Source organism: Pygocentrus nattereri, chromosome 19 (assembly GCF_015220715.1).
Source record: "Pygocentrus nattereri isolate fPygNat1 chromosome 19, fPygNat1.pri, whole genome shotgun sequence".
NCBI lineage: Eukaryota > Metazoa > Chordata > Actinopteri > Characiformes > Serrasalmidae > Pygocentrus > Pygocentrus nattereri.
In genome coordinates, this window is record NC_051229.1 from 23,980,630 (window position 1) to 23,993,472 (window position 12,843).

The following is a 12,843-nucleotide window of genomic DNA, read 5'->3' on the forward strand; positions in this document are numbered from 1 at the left end:
AAATTCCATGGGGTGTACTTACTTCTTCTACTTCTAGGACTACAGTTTCAGCATTTGGATTTATACTGTTCCAAATTTAAAAAAGTTGAAAGCTAAATGAACCAGTGTAAATAAACAAGAATATTCTACACCCACAGATATGACACACCAACATCGGAGTTTGCTGGTGTTTGTTTGTTGAAGTGGAAAGTTGGGATGCTCTGCACTTCAGAACACACAACAAGTGTGACATAACAGAGGAAACAAAACAGAAAACCTTTTCTGTCAATTGCCTTTTTATTAAAGAAAATGTTACCGCAATGGGTGTGTATCAAAATCAGTTTTGGCAAAACGTTAGAAACGACTCTCCTTCGGTTTGTTAAAAGCTGTATTCAAAAAGAACTTCCCACAAAATGGTAAACAGCATTCTCAACTCAACCTCAGCTTCCTTGTGCTTGCCAAGAGAGAGCAATGCAAAATGATCAGAGAATCTAGGTGCATGTGTATGGAGTATCTAAGATTCAAATTACTGATCTAGGATAATTCCCCACCCATTCTTAATGGGTTCAGAATCAAGACGTGAAAGATAACAACTAACCCTAGATCACCATTCACAGCTGTCTTCTACTGGAGGGGACAAACCAAGTGGGAGAGTGTAAGGAAAATTTAATAAGGGCACATCAAATAAATGTGGAATGTATCAACCTGAAAATCAAAGACAGAAAAAAATACCTAAAAGTCCCTCGCTAAAGGCAAGCAGCTGCTGAAAGAGGTTGAGCTCTCTCTGTGACAAAGATTTGGTCACACAGCTTAGTGCATAGCTTATAAACAAGCTTAGTAATAAACTGCTTTGTCCTATGAGTCTTTATAAGCACCCTTATAAAGGCTTTAGAACCCATTGAGAATAACTGTCTTTACAAGGTGTAATAACTCACTGAGTCTCACTGTCTTTATAACTGTTGTAAAGACAATGAAACTCACTGTCTATTGCTATAAAGACGTTAAAACTGTCTTTATTAAAATTTACTATAAAGGTGTTAAACTAACTGTCTTTTTAAAGACTTACAAAGACTGTTAAAAAGGCTCAGTGGGCCATGTAGTCCCTCTCATCTGAACAATGATGTGTGTAACCCATAGTGTAGTTTCTGTAGGCAAACCCACATTTCAAGCTGGCTATGCAGACTCAAAATAAAACTACACACATCATAACTGAATGTGAGGGGTTAAAATATATACACTAGATGCCCAAAAGTTTGTAGACATCTTCCAGTTAGTGAATTCAGCTACCTTTGGGTGCACCCACTGCTGACACAGACGTTTAATTGTGCACAGTTTGCTTAAACAGCTTGTTTAATCTGCATAGAAAAGCACTGTAATAAAATAGGAAAGTAAAGAAGCTACACAAGTCAGGTCACCATGTCCAATGCCTATGGTCAGCTGTAAAACCCCACAGCATTAGGCCTTTGGGATGAGCCGGAGTGCTGCTTATGATCTAAAATTAATCATCCATCACCAGTACTCTTGTGGCTGAATGCCAATCATCATGTCCCAATATCTAGTGCAAAACCCTCACATGAAAATAGAGGCTGTTACTGCATCAAGGGGGAGGGGGGATACTCCCTCTAATTACCCTTGATTATGGAAGAAACACAGAATAAGAAGGTGTCTACAAACTTTTGGACATATGCTGTATGAATGTGTGTTTGTATTAGCAGGGACAGTAGAAGTCGTAGTGCTGGCTTATGATGTGCTCTGTATGTGTAAGAGCAATTTGCTCTTGGTTCACAGTGTAAAGACAGAAACACACTGGTTTTATGGCGTTAAACGCATCAGTGCACTTACATCAGTGTGTGTGTGTGTATGTGCGTGTGTGCGTGCACAGGTACGCATGTGTGTGGAGAGAGCAAAAACCCAGTGGATAAGTGGAGTATGGCACGTAACAGTAACACACGTGTCATCACTTGTACAGTTCAATATTGAGTACAGTGTAATGGCACATCAGTTCAGGAGGAGCATGCACACCCCTTCTCAGCTAAATCAATTTATGTGTATACGTCTGTATGTTGATTTCCATTCCCTTCAACTCAACTTTCAACTGTTTCAAACACAAAATAAATTAAACAGAAGCTTGATGAGGAGCACTGGAAGAATAGGCAGTGTGAGGTATCTCTGTATTGCTCTATGTTTAAGAAGAAAAGCGCTTATTAAATACAATAAATTATGTTTAAAATAAGAATTAGTGGTTTAATGAAGTGGGAGTGTGTGCAAGCATGTTTGTGTCTGGAATCATGGGGGTTGGCAGTACTTCAGTCTCTTACCCTCCTTGGCATAGGTATTGTATGTGTTTGTTTGCTTTTCTGTGTGTGGTGGATGTGTGTGTGTGTATGTGTACAAAAAGGTCATGGCCCCAGGCCGCCCTGAGGTAGAGTTTTGGATGATGTGCTCTGAGTGCTTTCTCTCAGGTCCTCCTGTGGTAGGTGGGTCCATTTGTACTTGTTAGAAGTCATGTGACCCAGCATTATTTGGGAAAGGGGCGTGTCTGAGAAACGAGCCCACTCCAAAAACAATGGTTCCACCACAAACGATATGAACCCTACCGAAACAGAGAGAAAGGAAGAGAGACTTTTTGTATGGTATGTGAGTAAGTAAGTGAACATATGAGGATGTACATACAATATTTGGCCAAAAGTATGTGAACACCTTAAAATCACATGTACATGAGTTTACTGAAAATCATATACCAAAACCTTGGGCTTTAATATATAATAACTGTGTAAAACGTTTTTGTATGGTGTAGCATTAATATTATTCTTCACTGGAACTAAAGGGCCAAGCCCAAACCCTGAACTCTTTACTCTTATTGTGCTGATGTTGCTTCCAGAGGCAGAAGTTGGTGGTCTTCAGCACTCAGTGACCACTCTTTGAGTTTGAGTTGTCTACCTCTTCAGGGCTCAGCTGCTGTTGCTTGCAGCTGCGAGCATTTGACAATATTAGTACTTTGCAGTTGACTAGGGCACATCCAGCAGGGCATGAACTGACTTGCAGCGAAGGTGGCATTCCTTTGACTACGCAGATTGCACGGCTATGTACTTGTGGCTAAAATAATCAACCCAAATCAATGGGAGTCATCGACATACTTTTGCCCATATATTGTAGATGTGTGCATAAATGTCCAAATGTGTGTGTGTGTGTGTGTGTATTTATGTGCATGTGTTTGCCTAAAGTACCGATTTGTATTTTGGCCACAGTGTTTGCATTCCTGTCACATAGTATGCTCACATCCAGATTCTGCCTCTTTTCACTGTCACCTACACAAACAAAGAAACACACAAACAATTAATCCATGTCGCACAGTTTCAACTCATGCTGAAACACACTACAGCAATCATTTCTCCCATCCACTTCCTGTCCTCTAAATAGGTCTCCCTCTCTATGTTACCATGCTTGGATGGTAAAGACAAGTACATGCTTCTTGTGAATGAAGCCAAGCCATGGGACATTGTTAAGCCACTGCTTTTTCTCATTGAATAGCTCTATGCCCACACTAGCTAGCATCAAGTGACAGGGGAATGAAAGGGTCATCCTACCCACATGGAGCATGCTTGACCATTTTTGCTCTCTCTGATTCTTGGCCTGGGATTCAAACTCTTGCAACATACTACAGCTACCTTCCCCATATTTCACATAGGATCACCTACAGCTACATTCATTAGGTTTATCAGTGAAACACACTACAGCAGGGGTCTTAAACTGATACTATTTGGGATATTCTTTTTTTAACTATGAATTTTAACTGCATTAAATTACTAAATAATGTAAACTAAAATACTGAATACTAACTAGTGTCGCATTTCAATTATGAATTTGAACTGCAAAACAATAATAAAAAAAACTCATGCTTCTGTTACAACATAATAATAATAATAATAATAATAATAATAATAATACGTAGTAGTAGTAGTAATACAAATGCATAGGGTACCTGATAAATATATTATGTGATAGTGGTTTACCCTTTGATATGGAAAAAAAAAACTCTCCGGTTTGACTTTTTGTCAATTACTGTTAGAGTTCACAGGCTTCCAAAGGTGTTTAGCCAGGGGGCCCACAAAACCATGATTCACCACCGCCTTAAGCAGTTATTCAGCACATAGCAAATAGCTAATAGCTATAAGTGAATATAATGCTGTCACTGTGGAAGTAACTGAACAGGCCTGGGTTTCCTGAAAGCATCTAATGTTAAGTGGTAGTGTGCTAGTGTTATCTTATGTGGTACGGAGACTGTTCAGCATGGATGCTGGCGTTACCATTTAAGAATCAGTGCCAAGATGCTTCTGGGAATTCCAGCCCAGGTCAGCTGAAATGAACTGACTAAAGAAGATGGAAAGAGTGAGTGTGGGTTTGAACCTTGACTAAAGAACTCATCAGTGACTTTGTGGCTCCATAGTTTGCTGATGTGCCAGGGTCTACAGGGGTTACAGATATCTGCACATTTCAGAGCCATCTGAGAGAAAGAAAGAGCAAGAGAGAAAAAGAGAAAGACATATTCAGTATTGTGCACAGCAAAAACATTGCAGCTATACAATGTAATGAGAAATCAGCACTTCCTGTGTTTTGAGCACAAAATTGGTTCATAATACACCTGCAGTAAACAGTGTCTGAGCTGGGTGTAATGTGTGTATGTGTGTAGCATGCAGTGCATTGCTGTAGAGTTTACACCAGGTGTGAATTTTTTTCCAATAAAAAATAACTTTCCAATAACTTTCTTTCCAATTTATGACATGATCCATAACCAGTTCTGGGGTGTGATGGAATACAAGTGTTGGGAATATGTTTTTAGAATACAGAAATAAAATCACTGTATTCTGAATACTGCCTTAATAAAACATAACTTGGACTGATGTTTTTTTTTTTACAATTATATATTTTTGTTATTTTTAAAATTAAATTAAAATACCTACCTATTAAATAACAAAGAAAATAGATATAAAAACTTTATAAGAATGTTTATTAATTGTTTTAGAATTGGTGCACTGAATGTAGCAAAGTTGCTTGTTAGACAAATTAATTCTAAAGAGGACATTAATCGACATAAATTAAGGTGATGAACCAGTTATTTATCTGCATTACTGAGCTTTTTGATGGATAATCAAACTAATAATCTCCTCAGTAGTGGGCGTGTTTGTGAGAGAATACTGGTGCATAGCATCAGTCTTGTACTGGACTCCTGCTTGTGGGATTATGGGAGCAGCAGTGGACTGAAGTAGGAGATTTTGAAAAAAAATTAAATTTTTATAACTTCAGTTATAAGAAAACTGTTCATGAAACATATTAACAGAATAATTACATTACAAAATCTGCCAAGCAGTAACACAAGGAATAGTGTGAATTAAGTTTAAAAAAAAAAAAAAAAAAAAAGATTCCCATGTGGCTTATCAAGATGTATTCTATATTTTTATGACACATTATTAAGTACATTCAGGATAGTTTATTCAGTATTCTGCCATCACTACTTTTTAAAAGTCCAATCCTGCCCATAGCAACAAGTTTTTATCTGCTGTGTTAATTCTCCATGCATCCATTTTCTCACAAGTGCACTAAATTCACAAGCAGGTGACTCTAGCATGCCTGATTAAAACAAGGCAATGAAAGTAGAGGACACATAAAGTAAGAAGTAACCAAAGGAGGGGGAAGTACAGGATGAAAACTGGTAAAAGCTGGAGGCACACTGTGTGAAAATTGAGTGCAATGCATATTTGGCAAATGATATCTGATCCCAAGTTTCGATAAATATTTCAAGTTCTAACTTGCAGTATGTGTTGGGTGTTCTGTTTTCATCATTTGGGCAAGGTGCTTTTATAAGCATACTACCTGCAGTATGAAGTGTCTGTTCTGGCTATTGTTCAAGTGTAGGTCAGCTCGGTCCAGGTGTGCTCTGAACTGACTCAGATATTCATTCTGTCTGCTAATATCAGTCGCCAGAATCAAAGATCCCAGTCGTTCCTCCAAGTTCTGCCTACACACAAACACAGTTTTTATTCATACTGAGTTAATGACAGAGGAATGGAGACCTTGATGGGACCCCAGTATGTGTTACAAATGCATGAAATGAAGTTAATATTCAGTTTAGGCTCAAGCTAATCATGCAAACTGTACAAAGGAACACTTACTAATTGTGCTATCCTTACAAAGCTCATGACATAAAAGGCACAGTAAAAAAATGAAGCTGAAGTTCACAAAGAGATAGAGGTGTTAATAAACTACTTTCGTTCCCATCCATAAACAAAACAAATTCTGCCCACATCAAGGCGTATTTTGTACAGCACCTTCACACTATGAAAGGCAGTCGAGTTATTCTGCTGGTAAATATTCTAGTCCTATGAATCTGTCCAGCAGCTATGACAGTTTCCATTGTTAAAGAAAGTTTCCCAACAACTCACCTTGGATACTGTTAATTTGGATAGCATTAATAAAAAACGACCATTGCTAATGAATTAAACTTTAGTACTTCGAACAGAACATGTAATCAGCTATACTAACCGTTTTTCAGTTTTTGCCATAATTTGAAAATACATGTGGCCCTTATATACATGTGGCCGGTATATTTCATGATGAATGAACTAAAAGAAATTACATAAAATGACTTGGAAAATGTCTGGCTCCAATGACTTACATTAAAAGTAAAGTATGTTTTTTTTCCTTCTCCTGTAAAGTTACTATTTTGGAGATTTTTGAACCGACAACAGCAATATACGTATTTGCATTTGAAATGAATTACTACATCTGACCAAAGGTAACTGAAGCCCAGAATCACAGATGGAAGAAAACATGAAACACCTACAGACCCTGGTTTAAACTGGTGTTCACAGGGGCACAGTGCAGAGGTTATGTCAGATTATTTTAAAACAACAACTCAATATATTTACATACACATGAGATTCTTTATTGTTTAGAAGTGTTCTTACACAGGAGTGTCATTTCTATATTTACAACATATACACAGTTAAAATAGACTCTGTATATTTTTTCTTGAGCGGCATGTCAGTGAGTGCAAAAGAGCAAGATGTGTGTGTGCGTGTGTGTGTACCTGTCCTCAGAAGGGAAATGGGACAGAAGACCTGATTCTCTGAGCAAGCTGACTGCACATTTCCAGTGGTGGTTCTCCAATACTGACGCGTTCTGTAACAGACACATTACACAGTAACAAACACACACACACACACACACACACCTATCACTCTCAGAGAACCGGTACTGAACTGCCATTGAAGTAGTACCATCAAGGAAACATCTTCAGTGCCTTTAGTCAGGGAACTTAATTGGACCATATTCCGTTTCAGTTATATTTTTAAGCTAAAATCAAGAATGCATACACCTAGCTGAGCAAATCATTGTGTTTCTTTTTTTAAAATCACAATCGCAATATTGGTCAGAAAAATCACAATTACACATTTTCCCCTAATCATTCAGCTCTACATGCACTCTGCCCAGGCTTTTTCTATTTTAAAACATTAGGTGATGAGAAGATGCAAATATTTCCATTGGAAAAGTGAACGTACCTATGAAATTTAATTTATACAATTGGACTTTCAGATCATTATTTACCTTTGAGGATACATTTACATTTTTTTGTACCTTGAATAAAAATGTACCTATATAGTACTTTTTCCTGACAATTAGACTGTTCCTCATTTTCTGTCTCTTGGCTTTACCTGTGTGGTTTCACTCAGCTGATGCTGAGTCAATAAGCTTCAACACTCAAGTATGAGATCCAGCCAGAAGTGGAAAGTAACAATTTACATTTATTCTTGTTACTGTACTTACATTTTTAATATATTTTCAGGATATATTATTAGTTCTGGAGTAGAACTAATTCAGAGCCATCAAGTTTAGTGGAGAAAGAAAGAGGAGGATGTTACATATTTTATCCAAACTGTCATCTTCTATTGCTTTCAAATAAGTTAAATAAAACGCATAACACATATTGTTGTATGGTATGTTCTTCTTCTTCTTCTTGGTACACATTTTTTGTCCCCTAACTTGTCCCACAGTATTTGAGATATCGTCACCATTACAACTCCAGAATGTTATGTCTTGTATACAGGAATGGTGTGCTTGTATACTGCTTTTTGATTTGATGTACGATTTTCATAGATTCCTGGTAAATGACTATTTTTTCCCCCAAAGGAATGAACATAGTACAAAAGTGGCACGCCCATATATTGTATTTCTGCTTGACCAAAGAACTCCATTTTGCATATACTATCTCAGGGCAGACCTCTGAGCAAAAATTCAATGTTCTGACCTGCACTCATCTTTCCAACCCTATTATTTCATTTGCCTGACAGCCAACAAGCCATGTGTACGTACTCAGGGCAGGTCCCCAAGCTTTAATCCACAGCCGTACTAAACCACACTCCTGTGATGTTGTGATGTTTTCTCGCCCCTCAGTACTCCTAAAGGCTCCCATTCAAATACAGTTTTGTAAAGTACTATCACAATATATATATATATATATATATATATATATATATATATATATAGTGTGTGTGTGTATACACGCACACACACGCACACACACGCACACACACGCACACACACGCACACACACGCACACACACGCACACAAACTGAAAAACTTACACCTTTGAGGCAATTAGTGCTAGAAGGGATTACACAGCCATACCAGACCAGAATAAAAAGAAGGCAGAGCTAGGGTGGAACAAATGAGACAAGGCAAGAGTGGGAGCAGAGTACATCTAGCTCCCTACATGTTTCTGTTTTCTCTGCCTTGTGTTATTTGTGTACTACAAACTCAAGCACATGTCCCAGGCCACCAAAAACCACTAACAATGGGGACTTCTGATTAAATGCTGGTATTTAAACACATTTGTTGCAAAAACCTGATCCATATACAAATAAACAGTAGTGAGCAGCAATGAAATTAGCAGTAATCAGATCTGGGTGCAAAGGAAGTGTCCTTACCTGGTAGAGTGAGGCCAGATAGTGGTTGGTTTTGATGAGGAAGGTTTGATTGACACCTGGATGATCCAAATCATGAGTTGCAGCAGCCAGCAAACCCAACAGGATATCGCAGGATGTCAGAGACTCCGAAAGCTGGAAATACACACAGACACACGTACAAATTTTCATTAGATGCATTGGTATTTATTAGTCTTACACTCATAATATGGTGTAAAAAAGTATTGCTTCCTCTGCCCCATTTCTTCATTCTTAGGTCATCCTCTCTCACTGCTGTCACCCCCTTTCCCCTAGTCTTGGTCCATGCAAGCTGCATTGCCTGGCCTGGCTTTCCCCCTCAATAACACACACACACCTGTGGTTCCTGCATGTAGCAGTACATGGCCTGGGTGACATCGGCAGCATGGAGAGCATTGTGATACGGGTTCTGTCTGCGGTAGGCTTCATGTACCATCACTATGGGGGGAACAAGAAATCACTGTGACTCCTACAATGAATTTGAAGCCTGTATTACCACTTGCATTTAGTAAACCAACCCAACATTTGTGTATGTGTATGTGTTTGTGGGCTTGCCTAAAAATTGCCGCAGTTTGAGCAAGTCCAGCCGGAAAAGCTTTATTAGTCCATAGTCAATGAAGAGGTGAAGGGTTAAATCTACTAAACTCTTTCCTGTGTCAAGAAAGAATGAGCACAGGGGTATAAATGTCTGGTATTCCAAAAATACAACACAGTAATGATATGTCTCTTCTACAATATCAGTTTTACTTGGAGCAAACAGTTGTGCTTGAAAAGAAGTGCTGTATATTGCAACACAACAGAAGTGCCAAACAAAATTCTTTACCTATGCAAAAGGACCAGTTTTACTGGAAAAATAAATACTGATGTATTGTTACATCCTTATTACCGATACTAATACTAAGGGCTGTGATATGCTTTACTAAATTTATGAAAAGTATTGATCAAATATTGTCTGTGTAGCTTTTTGTAGCTGGAGAATTAAAAGCTCCACACTATTTACCTAAAATCCTACATCTCTAGCCACCTTTACATCAGTTGTAAATGTGCTTAATCTCTACAGTTTGATTTTCCATGTTAAAGACTTGCAAAATCCTGTTCTGATGATGACTAGCAAAGGTGAGAGGAACCTTTAGAAAAAAGTACAACTGCTTTAGGGTACATTTTTGGTGGCAACCTACTGTTTTTTTTATGTTAGCACAGGGAAACCAGATAGCTAACTTTATTGTTAGGAACCATACATATTATTTTAGACGTATAACTACAGTAACTGTCTTCAAATCATCATTATAGTAAACACAACGGCTTACCTAAAAAAACAGCAATTATTCATTAGATGAGGAAGACAACAGGCTAAAAACTAGAGAGCAAGATATCTACCTGGGTACTAGATACCATACAATTTGGCTTTTTCTGACTGAAAGAGTAAAAATGGTTTTTGGCATCCATTTTATGCAGTATAAAGAAAGAATATTTCTTTATGACTAAGAGTAATGCTCACTTGGCTGTATTTATTAGCCTACAGATCAGTGGATGATTGACAAACGAAAAAATAAAAATGACATAAAATGCCTAACACAGGAGGTCGAAGGACATAATGATGTTCTACAGAATAATGTATAACATGGGTTGTAACATCATAAACCTGTTTAAAATATCTAGTGTTAGGCCAAAAAGCTCCTTTAATTCTATATAGTGTATAAAGAAGAGTGGTTACTGCAGTCACAGGCAGTAGCCAGTAGATGGCTCACCATTTGAAAGTCGATCAAAGAGGAAGATATCAAAGCTCCAGCTTCCAACTTTGCGCAGCAAACACTGTCACAGAACAGATATTTCACAATGAGAAACACCAAACACATTAAATGCACGTACACCCTAACATGTACTACCAATTAGAAAGAAATATGAAAAAATAAATCATGCAAACAAACAAAAATCTAAACCTAAAATTACAAATATCAGTAGGCTTGCTCACTAAGGAGATTTATGTTCTGCACTAAATATAAAGTTGTATGCAAAAAGTCTGAACACTTGAAATGACATGTTGAAACAGTGAAAACAAGTTAACATACAGAGAACAGGGCACAAACCTAAATAGGGCATCTTAGCACACAATTTCTAATTATTTGCTGAATTTAACATATTGGAAAAAATATACCATAAAATATTACATATGTATTACATTTTGCACAGGCCACATTTTTAATAGGTTAAATTCAGCAAATCAACAGTAATTGTGTATTAAAATGTACAAAAATATCTCTAAATGATGTCACCAACAAAACAAGTAATTTGACGAGCATTGCCCAGACATTTGATACGACTGTGTATATATATATATATATATATATATATATATATATATATATATATATATATATATATATATATATATATATATATATCTCTTTCTTTTCCTATGTGCTATGTGTACTTTTTTTTTTACCATAGCCTCTTAGCTCTCTTTGTGCTCTACTCTATTTCTGTTCTTGTAGTCCTTCATCTATCCCTCTCACCTTAGCTTGGCCGATGTACTCCTGGTCTAGTGTGTGATGTGTGGCATGTGTGTGATTTCTGCTGTAATGTGAAGAGTGTAGGTTCTTCTGGAAGCTTAGAACACTTCTGACTGGCTGCTCTGCTTCCGATCTCACAGCGTCCGTCCGGGCTGCACAAACAACACCAAAACACCCTGTTTACAGACATGCAAACAACACCAAAACATCTGTTTACAAACAGTTATCTTACAATTTCAAACTGAGCCTATTTCTTACCTATAGCTTTATCATTGACCTTAATGTTGTCAGTCATATTCACAACATCATCCATATATCTCACTGCTTATAGAATGACTTAAAACTGTTCTCACATGCAGGTTTTAGGCATAATATTGTAAATCATTTTAAGTAAATGTTAAACATGTTTTCAGAGCATTGTAATTGCTTTCTGTTTTGACAGTTATAGATGAATGTGCTCTAGAACACTGACAAGCATTTTAAAAAATAGCACTCCATCCCAACACTCCACTTCAAAATACATTTATTTGTAAAACCAATTCAACATTCAGTATTCAATATTTCATATACTATGCTAAATACAGTTAAACAATACTAATCATGCTCTATTTTTAATCAAACATGCAGTTGGGATGTGATTTTTAAGGATGATATTCACAATATACCCAGAAAAGCATAATGTGACATACTGTGATATAATTTATAACAATAATGATAAATATAGTCACAGGGCCCAAGAAAATGAACTCACTAAAAATAAAAAAAACAATCTAAAAGAAATAAAACTGCCCCTAAAAAAATAAAAATAATGAAAAAGATCTCTTCTTAATATCTCTGTAGTGAAGAAAATGCTTCGGTAATCACATGCATCCCCTCCTGAGGTTTTGTAGAGATCTCAAGATCACACATTGTGCTCAGATTTAACAAGATACAGCTAATGTTTATCTACAACTAAACTAAGGAAAGGAATTTCACAGTTTCTATCAGGTTTCTCATCTGAGACTATGAGTCTTCTCAGTTTTCATGTTGTGAATAACTATTATTACTTTTATCTAGGCCAGAAGTACCTATGTGTCCTTTTTGTCTAAATGCTATTTTTGTCTAAGGAATTTTAGTCACCTCAGCTTTCAAAGAGCAACTTTCTTCTGGGCAAAAAATAACATGGAAATTAAAATACATTAAACATTAAAGTTTCACCATCACCTTGGTGACTATCACATCTGTGTTTTGCCAGCATTTGAAACACAAAAAAAGTTTGTTTTGCATTGTAACCTTTTATCTGTCTGTGTGTGTGTGTGTGTGTGTGTGTGTGTGTGTGTGTGTACTTACACTGAAGAGGTCGGAAGTCAGTGCA

At 37.0% G+C, this 12,843-nt stretch overlaps 1 protein-coding gene across 2 annotated transcripts in view; it reads right to left on the reverse strand.

The window, feature by feature from the left end:
* Window positions 1-255: 255 nt before the first annotated feature.
* The window catches only part of LOC108428331 (high affinity cAMP-specific 3',5'-cyclic phosphodiesterase 7A-like), a 24,840-nt gene continuing 12,252 nt past the window's right edge, over window positions 256-12,843 (reverse strand). Inside the window, exons 3-13 of one of the 2 annotated variants that reach the window (XM_017699248.2) lie at window positions 12,819-12,843; window positions 11,493-11,665; window positions 10,728-10,791; window positions 9,535-9,630; window positions 9,317-9,417; window positions 8,965-9,096; window positions 7,067-7,158; window positions 5,851-5,995; window positions 4,387-4,483; window positions 3,207-3,287; window positions 256-2,572 (exon numbers count right to left, since the gene is read on the reverse strand). The exon at window positions 12,819-12,843 is cut by the window's right edge and continues 113 nt beyond it. In XM_017699248.2, the coding sequence (XP_017554737.2) occupies window positions 2,379-2,572; window positions 3,207-3,287; window positions 4,387-4,483; window positions 5,851-5,995; window positions 7,067-7,158; window positions 8,965-9,096; window positions 9,317-9,417; window positions 9,535-9,630; window positions 10,728-10,791; window positions 11,493-11,665; window positions 12,819-12,843 (1,200 nt within the window). In that variant the 3' untranslated portion in view covers window positions 256-2,378. The remainder of the gene's footprint in view (window positions 2,573-3,206; window positions 3,288-4,386; window positions 4,484-5,850; window positions 5,996-7,066; window positions 7,159-8,964; window positions 9,097-9,316; window positions 9,418-9,534; window positions 9,631-10,727; window positions 10,792-11,492; window positions 11,666-12,818) is intronic. The other variant, XM_017699249.2, reaches the window with a different exon arrangement.